Source organism: Neofelis nebulosa, chromosome 11 (assembly GCF_028018385.1).
Source record: "Neofelis nebulosa isolate mNeoNeb1 chromosome 11, mNeoNeb1.pri, whole genome shotgun sequence".
NCBI classification, from domain to species: Eukaryota; Metazoa; Chordata; class Mammalia; order Carnivora; family Felidae; genus Neofelis; species Neofelis nebulosa.
Window position 1 is genome coordinate 73,430,608 of NC_080792.1, and position 18,447 is coordinate 73,449,054.

At 42.1% G+C, this 18,447-nt stretch overlaps 2 protein-coding genes across 7 annotated transcripts in view; one reads left to right on the forward strand and one right to left on the reverse strand.

The window, feature by feature from the left end:
- The window catches only part of MORC2 (MORC family CW-type zinc finger 2), a 40,706-nt gene extending 38,896 nt beyond the window's left edge, over positions 1 to 1,810 (reverse strand). For all 6 annotated transcript variants that reach the window (XM_058690848.1, XM_058690847.1, XM_058690845.1 and 3 more), the window contains exon 1: positions 259 to 1,810. In XM_058690848.1, the coding sequence (XP_058546831.1) occupies positions 259 to 326 (68 nt within the window). In that variant the 5' untranslated portion in view covers positions 327 to 1,810. The remainder of the gene's footprint in view (positions 1 to 258) is intronic.
- On the forward strand, positions 1,809 to 11,484 carry TUG1 (taurine up-regulated 1; the record flags this gene model as incomplete). The annotated part of the gene is made up of 2 exons (XM_058690849.1): positions 1,809 to 4,216; positions 5,382 to 11,484. A coding segment is annotated over one exon (465 nt), but the record flags the coding sequence as incomplete, so codon positions are not given.
- Between the last annotated feature and the right edge of the window lie 6,963 nt (positions 11,485 to 18,447).

An 18,447-nucleotide genomic window follows, 5' to 3' on the forward strand; every position in this document is an offset into this window, starting at 1 on the left:
CAAACATCTCAATATATTGACTTCAAATAACTAAAATTTGCATTTGATCAAATAAATTTTGATCCAACAAATGAAGATTGTATTCTTCTGGATTAGCAACAAATATCTCACTTATCTCAGTTCTTCAATACAGAGCTCAAGACTCATCCAGTGATACATCCCAAAAAGTAAAAAAAGCAGAATTTTCTGGGAAAATGATTTTCGTATTATCAAGGAATGAGTTATCAGTGACCTCAGTGGCACCTAAAGGATACTTACGAATTTGTATGTAGATATTCAAAGGTTAGCTGAGCTCGATTCAGACTGCTGTAATTTGTGAAAGCCATGAGTGCGGTGAGGTCTCCAGTCCTTCACCCACTAACTGGGAACTATAACTTTATAATGGAATAGATTTTCCAGGATTCCTCCCAGTAAAGGTTTGGTTAAGTCTGTGCTCCTTACTGTTACACAAGGTTAACTGGTGTCTATCCAAAATATATTGAAAGAGATGTCTAAAACTACAATTGATCTCTCCAAGCTTTTTTATCTTCTTAATGACTATGATGTAATATTCTGAAGAAAACTATGTCATAGATTTGTAGTCTTAAGCTTTAGTTTAAGTTGCGATAGCTCAAGGAGTCGAATGTGGATGGTCTTGGAGTAGACACTATTGGACTTGAGAGGTTTTATTACTGCTCCATCTTCACGTTCTTCGAGCTTTTTTGTTCCTCTAAATTTCCGGCCAGGAAATTTATCAATCCGGAAAGCTACCAACTTCTGTCATAAAACTGGACAGCCACCCATGTCTTCACCAAAGATCCTGTGATTCTTAAAGAGGCCCCAGGCTGGCGGCCACGAAGTCGACGGAGTGCATATGGCGTTAGTTCCCGCTTCCTTCACCACCTCCCAACTGAAGTCTCCTAATCGCTGACGCTGACGGAGATTTCCGTTTCGAAAGCCCAGACCAGACCTAGCTTGTGGTCCCGTCGCAATCTCCTCAGGGTAGTAGGTCAAATTACCTCACACTGACCCACAAAAACGCCTCAGAATTGACCCGCCCAAATCACCTCAGGCGGGCAGCGCCCCTCCCCCACTTCCCTCAGACAGAGGCCTCCGGCTCTCAGGCCCTTCCAGGGCCTCACTCCCGAGGCCGTCGCCTCCTCCTCCTCACAGAGAGGAGTTAGTCCCAGCTTTCAAGGCCCGGATCGAGGGCAGGGTGGCGAGCGCAGCACCCGACCCGGCGTTGCCGGGTGCTCAAAGCTGCCTTTGTCCCTCCCCACGGAATTGGAACCCAACAACCGCAGCGCGCTCTTGGAACCATGTGCTGCCTCCGCCTCCGCCGCTGCCGCCGCCGCGAGACCAGCCGCCCACGCGCCGCGCTGGATGAGATGACAGGACTCAACACCACAGAATTCGGCGTTTATAGGTGTTCTGCCGCCCCTGCCGCAGCCGCCACAGCCACCTCAGCCACTGCTTTGTCTCCGCTAGAGCACACAACCCGAGCCACCTCGCGCACTCCCCGACGCCCCAAGCCCCCGAGGCCTCCGCGGTGCATTAGGCCAATCACAGAGCCACAGCTCCTCCCGCCCCCGCCCTGATGCGACGCCTCCTCATTGGTGGGTAGCGTGTCTCCACGTGACCGGATCTTGTTAGCCGGGCCCGCCCCTGTCACGTGAGAGCGCGCGCCTCTCTTCCTGCTTTCATGACCCTCTCCGCCATTTAAAGAAACAGTACCGGGGGCGGGCCGAGCGACGCAGCCGGGACGGTAGCTGCGGCGCGGACCGGAGGAGCCATCTTGTCTCGTCGCCGGGGAGTCAGGCCCCTAACTCGAAGACGCCCTGGCGCGCCCTCCCCCCCTCCCCGGTCTGGTAGGGCGAAGGAGCGGGCGCGCGGTCGATCGAGCGATCGGTTGGCGGCTCTTTCTCCTGCTCTGGCATCCAGCTCTTGGGGCGCAGGCCCGGCCGCCGCGGCGCGCGCCCGGTGGCCGTTGGCGCTCGCGCCGCGTCTTTCTTCTCGTACGCAGAACTCGGGCGGCGGCCTATGCGTTTGCGATTCGACGAGGAGTCGTCCGGGTGGTTGGCGGCGGCGGGCAGCTGCTCCGCCCCGCTCCCGGGGAGGCGGCGGCGGCGGCGGGATTTGGCGCGGCCGGGGAGGCGGGGGTGGCCGGGGCCGGCGTGGAGGCCTGGCGCCACCCTTCGGGGCCTGCAAGGACCCAGTTGGGGGGGCAAGAGGGGGCTGGGGGATGGTTGGTGGTGGGCTTTCTACTTTGTCTTTTCCTCCTCATGCCCCCTTAGTGAGGGGCGGGAGCTTTGGCGGCAGCTCCGGGGCGGGGAGACAAGCCCCGGAGTCGGAAGAGCTGGGTTTGCTTCCGGGCCTAGCCACCAGCTGGCCGAGTGACCTTAGGCAAATCACTCTGTAATTTGTCAGCGCCTCAGTTTCCTCCTCTGCCTATCAATGTTTGTAGGGTTGAAAGCGCTTTGTAAACTATAAAGCGTCGGTGTACGTAAGGGATGATTATTGTTTGTAATGGGTTTTTTTTTGAGTTGTAAGAAAAGTTAGCAATTGCCCAGTTCTTGGATTTTGAACCTGGGAACCTTGGATTGGAGTTGGAAGCCCCCAAGTTCCCCTGAAATTGTATGCAGAAATAGTGGGAGTGTGCATTTGGGGGAATGAGGATCCATCGCCAGCCAGTTTTCAGAAGGGGGCATGTGACCCACAAGAGTTAAGAACTACAATTCCGTAATGCCACGAGGAGGAAACTGAGGCCTAGATGTCATTTGGGACCCTTCACAACCGATTTGAAGCCCCTATTAGGATCCCTGGGATATGTGAGCTGTTTCTATGCATAATGGATATTTGGGGTAACAACACTCCACTGCTTGGCTTCTATTCTGAGTCCTTTCCTTTTACCATGGGGTGCCTGAACGCTGGCTGACGTGTATGGTATGGTTTAATGGCACCCAATATAAAGCAGCTGAAACTAGAAATGGATGTGTTCCCTAGTATCGAGAAACCTATTTAATCCTTGGCCCAGCAACTCTTGTTTTTCTGCTGCTTATACTGGTACCTGACTACCTTTCCCTTTCATTGACCATTTTCCACGACCATGGTTGCGATCCATTACTTGCTTCTATTGTATATCTTTAGTCTCTGCGGTTGGTAGTGAGCAGGCTTATTTTTAAATGGTGCTGCCGAGTCCAGCTAATTAATGGTGCAGGTGGATTTTTAGCAAGCTGGCTCACTGGAACAGACTAAACCAGGCATGGAATTCTTGAAGATGTTTGGGGGCTTATCTTTATTAATTGAAGGTTAACATTCTCTGAAATTTTGTTATGACTTCGGCTGAACTTCAAAATCAGTAGATTTGGAAGTGTTTCAGTGCTTACTTTTTTCCTGGCCTGCTTTGTATTCTATTTGCTTGCAAGTGTGTTACTAAGATGGCCAAGATGCCAGTTATTGCTTCTTTGTTAATTGTCAGCTGCTTTTATCAAATTCCAGGCCATTATCCAGCAAACACTATAGAAATGTTTGAACAGTTGTATTTCAAACATTTTCTCTTTGTGGAGTGGTGCTTACCAGTGGTACAGCTCTAAGCAAGTGAACATAAATACATATAAGTGTATTTCGTCTGGTTAGGTGTTCACCTGTTTTGTTATTTCATACAAATGTCTGAGAAAATCAATTGACTATTCCTTTTACGTAAAGGGCAGAGACAAATGATCTCACTTCCAGAGAAAGGACTGTTGTAGAGAAAAATGTGTTGGTCTTTTAGCTCCTTTGTTGTTATCTGGATGTACCTCAAAAGAATCTTAAGACTGTGGTGATCTTAGAAGATGCTTTCCTCAGGAGAGAAGAGGAAAAAAAAACAACTGGAACTCAAAGCTTGAAATTCTGTAACAAAACATGAGATGTCCAGGATAGGAGGCCGAAAAGATTTCACTACAGTGTTCTGCACTAGCTGCAGCAGATGCTTTTCTGTGTAGCCACGGCGTGGACTCCAGATTTCCAGATTTTCAAGAACTGCACCTGGGACCTGAAGAGCTCGTCAGGATGTGACAGGGACTCTGGAGCTGAACATACTTGTTTTTGAATCTGGGGGCTGTTGACCTTGATTTGAGAAGAGACAACAATGGAGCAAGCACTGCCACCAGCGCTATTACTGGGAATTTTGAAGACCTGAGTTTCTGCCAGAGCTTCATTGCAAGTTCTAGTGACGCTCCATCCAAAGTGAACTACGGTACTTGCTATTTTCCAAAATGCCTTATTCTTACATCTCTGCACTTAAACGTTCATGCTCTCTTCTCTACCCTGGAATGCTCTCCTCTGGTTCTTCACCTGTCAGAACAATGCCATTTCTTCAATATTCAAGTCAGATATTCTCTTCTTCATGAGTCTCCCTAACTTTATCTTTTTTTTTTTTTTTTTTGAGTATTATGTTGTTTACCTTTTAGCTCTCTATGCAGAGCATACCTCGTAGTCATTTGCAAGCATTTGCTCTCTTTCCAGATAGTAAGCCCTTGAAAGCAAAGGCTTTGTTTTAAGAGTCTTTGCTGCACATACTACTATATGTAATCAAGCATTTCACAGAAAGGAGTAATTTAGAGACTAGGCTATCTCAGAATAAACATTTAGTAAGCATTTGTTTAATTGCTGTGTGGTAATCTAATTACTCTTAATTAGGCAAAAGATCACTAGTATGGGCCATGTTTCTTTCTGTGTTTCATGTATTTCTTTTTTTTAATTCTAAGTTTAAAAAGATTTAGGGAGCCCTCAAACATGGAAGAGAAACTGGTACGTTGCATAGGGTATTTAACAGAAGGATGCAAAGAACAGTGCCTTATTTCCCAAGTACCTTATTCTCTACCACTCAAGATGGCATCTTGTTAAAATCAAAGTAAAAGCTTTTGAAAGCGCAAGGTCCTGAAATAATTTGAGCAAGGCATTGGAAAAGGAAGAAGGACAAAATCTAGGTTCGTGTTCTATGTAAATTTAAATTCAGTTCTTGTGCTATCCATGGAGCCACTTCTTCCCCCTCCCCCCCCCCCAAAACCACTGCCCAACAGCCTGAATACAGTCACATTACTCCCCCAGAATATGAGACTTAAGGCAGTTCCTTGTTTGCTGCTTTCCTGAGACAGTTTGTTCTCAAGAGTCAGGAAGCAGTCCCTGCCAGAGAACTGTTTCTGTTCTTATCACTAATTGTTAATCAGAAGGCTTTTTTAAAAAAAATTATTATTATTCCCCATTTTCCCATCTGTCATCTTTTTAGTTAGGCTTACTGAGAATTAGTACCCATCCAGCAGCTGATAATCCTGACAGTAGACCCACTCTAGTGTTAGGAGTCCTGTGTTTGTAATTCTGTGCATTTGTTATCTTACCTGTTTTGTTCCTATCCCTTCCAGTCCTGTGCCTCCTGATGGCTGAGTGTTCACCTGGACCTTCTGACCACCTTCCTTGTACTGTTCCATCAGCCTATAGATCTGGTACCTGGATTTTTGCCCATGGTGATTCCTTCACCTTACTGCTGAAGAAGACACCATTCCAGTGGACCACGGTGATCCAAGAGGCATTCAACCATCATGATGTGGCCTTCACCTCCACTCCTGTCCTGTTCTACCCAGATTCAGCACAGCCCTTTATAGTGAAGTCAAACTATTCAAGCCAGATAGCTGAAGCTATTTTATCACAGCAAAAGGCCCAGTTTGTTCCATGAGTGTGCATTTCGTTTCTTCAGTTAAAGCCTTCAGAGACACATAATAAATTTGGACCAGGGGATTTTTAGTTATCAACACTGAAGAATGGTAACATCTTTCAAGAACGACGTTGGATCATGCCCCACAATTTCGAATGATTGAAATTCGTGAAGTGTCTAGGGTCCTATCCAGATCACGGGACCCTATTCTTTTTCCACTTCAAGTCTGTAGTAGCCTACTGAATAGAAAGCAGATATAATGACCAGCAGATACTGGAATTAAAACAAAGGCACAGTGAACTCACAGCATCTTTGGGATTACTCAGGAACCAGAACTTTTCACACAAATGTAAGAAATTCTACCAAGGAATCCCTTTATCTAACAGCATCTCACAAAGCTCCAATCAGATTCCAGAAAAGGCCTCTTGATACATCCAGGTAGAACCTATCATGGTAATCCCTTATGTTTATATAGCACTTTATAGTTTCAAAGCACTTTTACATGCATAAATCTCAATTATCAAAACAACACAATAGATTATAATTTCTTTTTGCAAATGAGGAAATTGAAGTTTAAAGGTTATCCAAGGTGACATAGCTACGAAGTGATAAAGGTCAGGCCTTCTGACTCCCAGTCCAGTTCTCTCCATGGAATTAATTTAGCCTCTACTTTACCTGCAGTGTTAAAATGACTGGAGTTTGGTAACCCCAGAAAAGTTTCCCACTTCCTGATCTGGTGCCCTCAGTCAGTCAGGATGTCATAAGTGTAATTTTATGATGGCTCCATCTAAGCCAGAATTCCATGGCACTTACCCCTAAGGTTTAAGAGCAGACTGTCTCCTTAGTGGTAGATTTATCCAGTCAACATGGCACATGGTCATCTGACAGTAAGACTACACCACATGAAACACAAAGCTACTTCTAGATCCGTTGTTCACATAGTCTTCTCACGTTCCCAAATGGCCTGATTGGAAATCCCTTTTCATGTTTTGTTCTTTGTAAAATTTTTTAAAAAGTTTTATTAGTACTCTTGGACACTGAGATCTTATCTAAGGTCCTCTATCCCTCAAAATTTACTTAAAATGGATCCTCTATTTCTTTAGAGCAGTGCTGTTCACATATGTGTATGTATGCATGTATATGGTGCATGCATACAACATCTATATGTAGAGCTTGTGTAGTCTTGTAAGGTGGTAAAATACGTGTTCCCTTCCCAATTGAGTGTAGCATATTAAAGGATCTCAGAAGACTTGCAACAAAGAGCCTCATTGAGCTATTTAGCCTAGTGTGTAGTAAGTTTAATCAAGGACAGACTGTTCTTTTGGGAGCATTCCTTTTAATAGAGAAACTGCTTTGGAGCAGTATAGCCAGTGCTTCCTGATTGCCCTGAAGACTCAGGAGTAAACGGAATCTTTGAAACCACCACCCTCTTTTCTTACTTTTGTCAATAACTGCTTGAATTTATATGTCTTTATCATCTGAGAGTCCTACATCTTGACCATTACCTCTTATTTTCTGTGAAAGGAACCTCTGGAAGGTTTGTGGGGATATGTGGGAAGAGAATGGAGAAAAGTTTATTTTGCCCCCAAATTGGTTGAATTCCATGACATTTAACAACATATTTTTCTGTCCCTAAAATTGTGCTGTAAACCTAGTTTAAGGGCATTGTATCTCAGGTGGGTGAGGAGATTGGGAAGGGAAGGGAGGAGGAAAAGGATGGTGGGAGAAAAGGGGGAGGAGAATAATATTTTCATAGAATTTGAGTTGTGGCCCATTGTGATCTTCAAAGATCTTGAAGAGAAGTCATCTAGCCATGGACTTGGGATAATACTTGCAAAGAAATGAAAGCATTTTGCAGCTGTATGCTGACTGCAAAAATCCCAGTGCTATTGTCACTTAAAACCAATAGCCCTGTTCACTGATAGTCACAAACCCAGTTTGAGGCAATCAGAATTTATAGCAGAGTTGAATGTTAACTTCATCATTCTGTAATGTGGTCCGTATTAAGGAAAGAATGAATAGGAAAACACCTTGGCTTACCACAGGCTTTGCTCACAGTTTCTGGTTTCTGTGACCTATTTTTTGTATTTCAGCATTTTGTGAACAACTTATTCTTAGATCATTGGTTTTCCAAAGGCTTTGTGACCATGAAGCCCTTTCAATGAAAACTATGTGGAAGCCCAGAATAAAAGAGAAGCTGCTGTAGATGAAGCAGGAGTGGGGGGCCTGAAACCTGCCACAAGCATCTTCCTTTACCACCATGGTGACCCCTAAGGAGACTTCTTTACAACACCTAGAATTCTTCAGAACACAGTTTGAAAACCACTGCCCTAGACAACATGTGCAACCTGAATGGCATTCTGATCTGTACCTCTACCCAACCCAGTCCATGTTCAGTTGATGCTGCACATTCTTAGGAATGCTTACTGTGGGCAAAGTCAGAAAAGTGCAAGAAGATGGGCATATCTTTGCCACCCCAGGGTAGTCAAGTGGGCTGAAAGTGGTATCAAATGGACCTAGATTAACAGCCCTGTACCCCCAGATGGATTTCAAATGAGTGATTCCTGGCATTCAATATAGTCAGAGAGCAATGCATACGTACTCTACACTGACACACTCCCTTACCCAACTTCTATCACAAACACCACATGCTCTAGTGGTACTTGAAATACATAACTTTGAAGTCTTGATCTCCTGGATACCTGAATCGCCAGGTATTGAAGCTGGTACTAAAGTTGATGATGCCTCGTTGAGGCCATATAAGACCAACTTGTACATTGGACCTCCCATCATCAGCCATGGTACTCTACTTCGTGTGCAAGGGATAACCATTAACTATGAAAGCAGAACTGAAATTCTGGCAACATTACCTAAAAAGGTACCTGGTTATTCATGTTATTCTCAAAACTGCAAGTCACTATGACTCAACCAGTGGCAGTTACACTGCTCCTTGGTTTTTATTCAGTTTAACTGCTGTTTCCAGGATAAATGAGGTAATAACCTTAAAAAACAAAATTTCCTCCATCACTGGCATATCTGCTCCAAAATTATGAATATTCTGCTCTAACTACAGGTAACCTCTGGTCCACAAGAGACAATTTTTGAACATCCTCTGGTGTATGTGATTTTAAATGTGACCCTTTGGAAGATTTTCTTCTAACCAATGAGAGATGTTCTTTTATGATGGACCTTTTGATGTCAGGTACCATCAACTACAGGTGTTAGGATTATTTGGAGGTAGACCTTTTGACCAGGCCATGGAGCTTGCTTGCTGGGCATCTCAAGTTGCATATCTACCTTTTTGCTGAAAATGTAGACTGACTTGAAAAAAAATCTACAAAGCCTGCAGCTAAGAATTTTATCAGTAGACTCAAGAGCTTCCTGCAGCTTCTTCCTAATGTCACAAGACCACAGTGTCTTGTCCTTGTGGATATTTTAATGGAATTTCATCTGTCTCAATATTGTTTTACACTGATTCAGAGTGGCTGACTTCATTCCTTGCTATGAGATACTCTCAGGCATTAAGACACTTATCTGTTTCTGCAGGATGGATTCAATTCATGAACTCCCAGACCAGATCATGTCAAACAAGTAGACTTCGATTTTTGTCATGAGAAAAATCTGATTCTCTTACTTCACAGTCTACTTAAGGGGCAGCTGTCCTCAACTACTTTAATGAATGCACTGGTTAAATGTTGGGAATGATTTCTTTGTATCTTTGTCTCTTACTCTTTAGACTAACCCTGATTACATGACTCTGTCTACAAATCATCAAACAAGGCCTGCACATCCTCAACTAATAAAAATCTAATGACTAGCTGCTTGTATATACAACTATTGTTTGTTAATAAGAAGTTATCTACAGACTCCATTTTTCTACTACCTTCGAAACATCAGCTCAATTTTCTCTTTCTCCTGTACATTACAGAAAAAGACATTGATCTACACTGCCAGTCATTCCCTTTAATCCTGTCAAAATGAGGGGCTTAAGGTGAGGATGATCATCTGTTCAAGAGTCTAATATACTCTGTGTATAAGAATTGATAGTTGAAAATGCAGAAAGCCTAAAACTGAAACCTAGGATCTTACCTACTATCTCCCTGCTTCAGATCTCAATATAAGTCTCAGCAGCACCACCCACCAATCTAAGGCCTTGTTTATAAGCTGATTCTCAGAGATGGACTGAGTTTCAGAAGGTGGAGACTTGATTACCAAAGAGAGTAGGGCCAACCTTGATGAATCTGGCTCTCCCAACCTTGTCATTCCCAGATGTAGCATAGACTCCTCAACAGAACCTCAAGTCTGAATTGAGAATATAGCCTTCTACTGAGCTGAAAGTTCCTGGGCAGATAAACAGGAAAATTAAAGCTGCTATACCTGACCGGCCCTTTAAGATCAGAAAATGGTATCCAGAGTCAACCCTATGGAATAACCCTGGAGGACTCAGGGTAAAAGCTAATTTACAGAGCTTTGATATTAATCTGCCCATTCTTCCAGATCACATCCTGGCTATTGGCGTGGCTAGCCCTGCTGAAGGTACTCTATTTACCTGTTTACCTGACTCAGCCCTCGTCTGCCTTTTTTGACACGTTGCAATCAGACCGGCTGTGCTTGAGAAGACTACAACTGGTATCAGCCTATCTTACACCCAGTTCCACCAGGGAATTTTGAACAGAAGCAACCTGCACCTCACCTCCCCCCCAACCCCCAGGACTTAACTGTTCATAACTGGAAGGACCATGCTATGTACTCCTTGACCAGCAGCCTTTTGTTTGTTTGTTTGTTTTGTTTTGTTTTTAATGCAGAGTAAGCCTCTATGCCTATATATATTTGATCATTTTCAGCACCTGAGATCCTTTCTACCCAATCTGAAGGAGTACAGCAGATTACAAGCTCTGTCCATTCCTCTTTTCTGCAATAATAGATGACAGAAATGTTCCAGTTCAACTTGGCAAAAGACTAAAGAAACACAAGAGCTTTCCACTGAACGTAAAATTTACCACTGACTTCAGTAGTCTCACAGAACTATTTGCCAGTGGGAGGCTAGTTGTCCTGCTTCATGTCAGCAAGATGGTTGGGCTGTCAGATTCATGGCCACTGAGTTTTACTTTTATTGAAACTTTATTGCATCATCCAAAGTATGCTATTGGATATGATTATTCCATTCAAATGGATTACAAGCTTCCTGAGTACAGGACAAACTTACTCATGATGTTTTTTCAGAATACTTTTATTGTCAAGAAAGTAACAATGCCAGCTGTTACTGAACACAGACTAAACTTTTTTAGTATCTGGTCTTATCATTGGCATCAGTTGTTTTTGACCAGCATTCATTCCATCTCATTGTAACAACTCTGATGTTTCTTGGAACCACTTCCCTGTTTCTAGTCCACATGGTTCAAACAGTCTGGCCTAACTTTAAGCTTCTTGGGTGGACATGTAATTCAGACCTGATCAATCAGCATGGTCCATCTCCTTCACCATAGTAATTGGTTCTGGAATGGCCATGTGATTCAAGCTGGTCCAGTGATACTCAGCCCTAGGAGTTTTACCGAACTGTGGAGGAGAGGCTCAGGAGCTCTCTTTACTGAGATTGCTTGACTTTGTAGTATGAAAAGTTCTAACCAACAGGGCCCACCATATCAAATGAGCCAGAGAATGAAGCCAGTGCAAAGGAAAGCAGAGCCAAATGATGGAGAGACTTGAGTCCTGATGACAATGTTTATGCCCCTGGATCCAACCGTGCCTGAAGCTAGTTTATCCCTATGGACTTTTCAGTTATGTGAGCCAATAAATACCCTTTTTTGCTTTAAGTTACTTTGAGTTGGGTTTCTATTGTTTAAAATTGAGTCAGCCCTGACTAAATACTATCTACCAATATCAAACCTTGACAAATCCAAATATTTATTAAACTAGAGGTCATGGCCACACTGAAATTTATTTTCCATGCCAGAAGACAAAGTGAAACAAGAAGTGACAATGTTTAAGTTACTACAGAAGCATAAAAATTACATGGTAGAAAAATATAGAGGAAAACCTAAGTGTTTATCCATAAAGGATTGTTGAATAATATATGGTTCAGCCATATAAGGAAATCTACATGTCTGTTAAAATTAATAAAGTACATGTATTGTGTATGGACATGGGAAAATGGCCATGATATATTAAGTGAAACTATTAATAGAAAAATGTATAGTGTGAACTCACTTAAAAATTTGTGTTTATGATGCATAGAAAAGTCTACTAATGGCTTTCTTCAAATAGTGTAGATTACATGAGACTTTCAACTTTATACATTTCTGTATTTGAATATTTTACACTACTCACATTACTTTTAAACTTTATTTAAAATAAAAGAATTTTAAAAATTAAATTTATTGCTTATTGTTTGACTTTGGCAAGTTACTTACCACCAAGCCTATTTTGTCAAATATAATATACCTATCTTCATGTTAGTGAATATTTAGGTAAATATATTATCATCCAGTACTGAAGCTGACAAGGTCATTGTACCTTGTTTGAGGAACTCAGAATTCAGTAATTGTTTTTTTAATTATCCAAGCCTATCTCTTTAAATGAGTGTATTTGGATTATCAGGATATCATAGTATCAGTGTTCATCAGTGATTCACCAGTTCTTAACTGATATTGATCTACTAAGGCCTATTGCAGTGTTCACACTGGGTAGGTAGAAGGGGGGAAAATCACATTTTCTTTGAAATCCTTGATTATTCTTATCTCACTACAGTCAAGTTCGATAGTGGCCTTTTTATTGCAAAGTCCACTACATGGTACCTCTTACCTGAACTTCCAGCAGACTGCTCCCAACACACCTTGGCACTCTTTTTTCCCTTAGGTGTTGTGACATTTCTCATTTTCTTCCTGCCTTTCTGGCTATGCTCCACTGTAGATACTTTTCTTCTCCCCATCATTTAAATATTAGTATAATGGTCATCCATTGATTTTTGCCTCCCTGAGTCATTTCTCCTTTCCTTTAGTGATAGATCCCCACTTTTCTTTGGGATGACTTTTGAGTCTTAGGTGACCCAAAATCAGGAGCCGGGTCATTCTGATGGTAGTGTTCCAAGGAAACTATATCGGAATTGGTGCAAGTACATCCCTCTTGGTTCCCTGGTTCCTGTTTTCAAGGCCCAGCTATCCCAAGTTTTACTTTGATTTTTATAGACCCCCATGTATCCATAAAATATGTTCCCTTTTCATTTGTTAGCTAAAGCAGGTTTGTATTGCTTGCATCCAAATTACTGAATGATAACAGGAATTGATACCAGGGAATTAAGCTTCAGACCCTGAGGAACATGGAAGATCTGGAACTGAGACTGAAATACAAGCAGCAAAAACTTGCTGTGTGTCCCAGGGTTGGGGGAAATGAGCAATTCTTATTGGCAAAGGAGCCAGTATAGGTACTTCCCCCTTGTCATTTGCAAGCATGTGCCTAGTGACAGCAAAATTTGGATAGCCAGGTAGCTGTTGACAATAGAACAATTTTAAATGGATAAGAAAGCTGTTCTACTGGCAGTGTCTTTTCACTAATGTATACAGGTGTGTTGGTGATGGTGAAATATGCCAGCAGATGCATAAGTTGTACATTTCAAGGCACACCTTAGTTTAATAACTGAAGGAGACTATCACCCAGAAATCTTAGGTTTGACACTGAATGTGATACGTGGAAATTATTTTTAAGTTCTCTCCTGGGGGAGAAGAATCCATTTTCTACAGTATATTGAATGGAAACATTTCCAAAATTATTAATGTTGAAGAATGCATGTTCTGGACAGCCAAAGGATGTAACATAATGGACAGCTATATTCATCTGCCCAGTGCCTTTTTCCTCCTTTGGAAGCAGCACTTCACCTTCCCTTTGGGAAACTGCCCTTCTCCCATGCTACCAGAAAATAATTTGTAAGGGGCATATGAGTTCATGTTACTGAGACTTCCTCAGTTGCCCAGATTTCCTGATTTCCTTGAATGTTAAGCTTCTCTAATTCTTGGGAACTGCTTTATTATATCCTTCCAATAAATTCCATTGGCCGTACAGGCTGTTACATATGGCTGCGAAAGATATCCCTGTATAACCATATGCAGAGGCCCTTGTAGCCAGGGTCAATTTTTGTTGCTTACAGTCAGAGAACCCCAAGTGAATCAGTGCCCCTCCTATGTCTTGGGCTTTCTTGCCCTACTCTGAAAAATCTCAATTTCCATGGCTTTGGTGTCCAACTATATGTTGATAACTTCCAGAGTCCTATTTTCAGCCCAGATGTATTTCCTGAGCTCTAGATCTGAAAGTCCACCTGGCATTTGGATGTCCCTCTGCTTGATGAACACACAGATACTTCACACTGACCCCATCATTTTCCCCCTCAAAATCTGCTCTTCTAGTGTTCTGTTTTTGATAAATGGCACCACCCTCCACCCTGTTTCTCAAACCAGAACACAGGAATTATTCTTGTCACTTCCTTCTCCCCTGTCACCCCAGACGTCCCTGTTAGTCATTAAGCTCTCTTGGTGTATCATGTAAATAAATATACCTTAAAACTGTCTGCTTCTATCATCCTTGTCCAATGTATCTATTGCTAGGACTACTGTGATGCCATTCTAGTGTCACTGTCTCTGCTGTTGTCCTACTATAGTCTGTTCTTTACAGAGCAGCTGGAGTAATCTTTGATATGCAGATCTGATTGAGTCACTCCCTGCCTAAAACCTTTTAATGGTTCTCCAATTGTTTCAGAATAAAATCTCAATTTTTATTCTGGAACTTTATCCATGTTTACAAGGCTTTTTGTTATCTTAACTCAAGCCTTTTATCTTTCACCACTTCAAACAGGAACTGCTGAACTTCATATATTGGAGTTTCTTATAATATTTCATATGAAAAAAGGATTCCATGTGGTTTCTTTTAGTTTTTTATTTATTTATTTATTTATTTATTTATTTATTTATTTATTTTTGAGAGAGACAGAGCACAGCAGGGGAGGGGCAGAGAGAGAGAGGGAGACACAGAATCCAAAGCAGGCTCCAGGTTCTGAGCTGTCAGCACAGAGCCTGACACAGGGCTCAAACCCAAGAACTGCAAGATTATGACCTGAGCCAAAGTCAGACACTTAACTGACCACCCAGGTGCCCCGGATTCCCTGTATGTAAAGAGAAGATTCCATTAAAAGAATAAAATCAAAACCCATTGGTATTCAGAACTACCACTTGGGGCACCTGGGTGGCTCGGTTAAGTGTCTGACTTCAGCTCAGGTCATGCTCTCAGTCTATGAGTTTGAGCCCCGCTTCAAACCTGTGCTGACAGCTCAGAGTCTGGAGCCTGCTTCAGATTCTGTCTCTCTCTCTCTCTCTCTCTCTCTCTCTCTCTCTGCCCCTCCCCCACTCGTGCTGTGTCTCTCTCCTAAAAATAAACATTAAAAGATTTAAAAAAAAAAATACCCAATTGATTACCTATTTCTGTGAATACTATATTTTCTTCCAAATATCTCTTTCCATGAAGTTTCTAAATTAAATATCATATGTTACTACTATATAGAACTACAGTAAATGCCTAAAACGCAACCAAATCCCTGACTCAAAAGATACACAATGCCAGAGGGACTACAAATTTAAATGTTAAAATGAAATATTGGAAGCATTTTTAGGAGACTTTGTAATCTTATGATGGGGAATCATAAGCAAAACAAAATCTAGAAGCCCTCAAGGAAATTATAGACATATTTGACTACATGAGCAACTTTGGGGAGAACAAGTCTTGGTTCTATAAAAGACACCTGACAGATGGGAAAAATTTTCCAACACAAGTGACAGAAATAGGATTAATATCCCTGGTATACAGAGAATTCCTACGTATTGATTACTACAAAACAGTCATCCCAATAGCAATGCAAGAAATCTAAAAGATCAACAATAATTATCACTAACCATTTATTTAGAACTTGCTATGCGGTAGACATTGTTTCAATCACTTTACAAGTATTATTTACCCTTGGAGATAGGTAATGTCCTTATTTTACAGCTAAGAAAACAGGCTCAGAGGAGTAAAGTAACTTGCCCAAGTCATACAATAGGTAGCCCCACGTCTTGAGCTATGACACAAACCCAAGTAATTTGACTCTTGAGTCCATGCTTCAAACCATTATTCTCTCTGGCATTTCAATAAGCATATGAAAGCGGATCAAGTGTACACATGGTCAGTGAAATGTAAGTCAAAACCCAGTACCATTGGTCACCTGTCAATCAGATGCAAAATTTAAAAACAATGATCAGTGCTGGCAATAATTAGGATAAATGACAACGTTGTACATTGTTGGTGCGAATGTGGATTGTTCCAGTCTTTTAAAATAATCTGGCCATATCAATTACAATTTTTAAATGCATCTTTTAACCTAGCAGTCCCACTTTGAAAAACTGTCTCAAAGAACTAAAAGCACTGAGATACAAGGACATCAGTAGGAGACATTAGCTGCAACACAGCCTGTGGTAACAGAAAAATGGAAACAATTTGAGAGTCCATCAAAGGGGAATGGTTGAATCATTTATAGAACAGCTACACTCTGGAGTATTACGGTGCTGTATAAAAGAATAAGTGAGATTTCTAGCTCTTGTGGCATGTCCATGATATATTTAAGTGAAAAGACAAAGTTACAGAATAATGTATATCGTGAGCCCCTTTTTGTGAAAACAAAACCTACAAATGTCTCAGTGAATAAATGATCATGAAAGAAAGGTGGACACACAACAGACTATTAGGTGTAAACTGAAGAGTTTGAAGAAATTTAGTACTTTCTACATATTGGCATTGTTTCACTAGTTGTGGGAAATATATGCCTTTTTAAAATAAAAAACGAACTCCTTTATAAGAAATTATATATATGTATTTTTTTTTAATTTTTAACGTTTATTTTAGAGAGAGAGAGAGAGACAGAACGTGAGTGGGGGAGGGGAAGAGAAAGAGAAAGAGACACAGAATCTGAAACAGGCTCCAAGCTGTAAGCACAGAGCCTAAGTGGGGCTTAAACCCGGGAACAGCGAGATGATGACCTAGGCTGAAGTCAGATGCTTAATCACCTGAGCCACCCAGGCACCCCAATTTAAATATATTTTTAAAAAAAATTTTTTTAACGTTTTTATTTATTTTTGAGACAGAGAGAGACAGAGCATGGATGGGGGAGGGGCAGAGAGAGAGGGAGACAGAGAATCGGAAGCAGGCTCCAGGCTCTGAGCCATCAGCCCAGAGCCCGACGCGGGGCTCGAACTCACAGACTGTGAGATTGTGACCTGAGCCGAAGTCGGACGCTTAACCGACTGAGCCACCCAGGCGCCCCTAAATATATTTTTTAAAGAAGCAATTAAATTGCAACTGGACATTTTGTAATTAAAATATGCTAATTGAAGAATGATCCTCAAAGGGCAACAAAGAATATGGTTAGTTACATTTTACATATTTAGGGTTGCTTTTTGAACATGCTTGGTTTCCAGGTAACAGGTCCTTAGCCTTTGGATAGGCCACTCTGTGCAACAAAGAGCTGTTCATTAAGGTGCCACGTTCTGACAAAGATTGGTTGTCTCCTTGTGTCTGTTCCGCCCAGAATAAACACATTTCCCAGCCTCCCTTGCATGTAGGTATAGCCCACTGACTACATTTTAGCCAATAGGGCATAAGCAACTGCTGCAACTTGTCCATAAAAGAATGTGTGCCCATCTCTTCCTTCCATTCTGCTGACTGCAATGTGGGCTTGGCGGCTGGAACTTGAGCATGTCATAGACTATGAAGGAGAAGGAGCTGTGTGTGAATGGTGATGGAGCAACAAGCTGGAAGGAGCTTAGGTTTGTGATGAATATGGAGCCACCATACGCCTGAACTGTTTACCTCTGGGCTTTGTTTATAAGAGAAGCTTCTATCCTCTTTACCTAATTGGTGATTGAGGTTTTCTTTCCTTCACAGCTGAACCTAATCTGCCCACAAATACTTTGATGGGAATATTTCTTAGTACCTTCTCAATCCATCTGTTCTAATTTTTATGCTACCGAAGCAATCTGCCCCCTAGCTGGACTGACAAAAAGTGCAGTGCCCTAGGTGGATGACTGGTCAGGTCAAGAACTAGGCATGTGTTTCCCATCATAATCAGTTGCTTTATTAGCCAGGTGCCCATTCTTTATGCTCCGGGAGTTCCCACTGCTGTAGACATCTATTGCTTTTGTATTCTCATTATCCATCGCCACTTCTTTTGAATTTCCCTCCAGGACTTTTTGTATGCTAACCACCCCTGGCTCCAGGGTGAGCACATAACCAAGACTTACTGACCAGAGCCCTGCAGCCCCTTGATCAGGGTATTTACGTAAGGGATGAACACATGATCTAAGCCAAACCAATCGTATAGAAACTATAAGTTAATTCTGAGAGGTGAGAGGATGGGGGCGGGGGTGTTTAAACAATGGAGAAAGGCATTTCTTTTTGTTTTGGATCCACCAAATTTAGAACTGTAAGGCTATCAGTCTGGTACTGCTGGTAACCATCTTGCTACCTTAAGGAGACTGCCTGAGAATGGAACATGCACAGGGGCCTAAGAAAGAGCATCCTCAAAGATATTGTTGTCCCCCCGGGGTCCAGCCATTCCTGAAGCTAAACTAACCCTGGCCTTTTTTTGCAAGCCAGTAAATCCAACTTTCACCTATTTCATTTGAGTTGTCTTCTCTTTTCATGAAATGGACAAAGTCCTAACTAAGCCATCCCATTTCAATTTATTACCAGCACCTGACATGTAA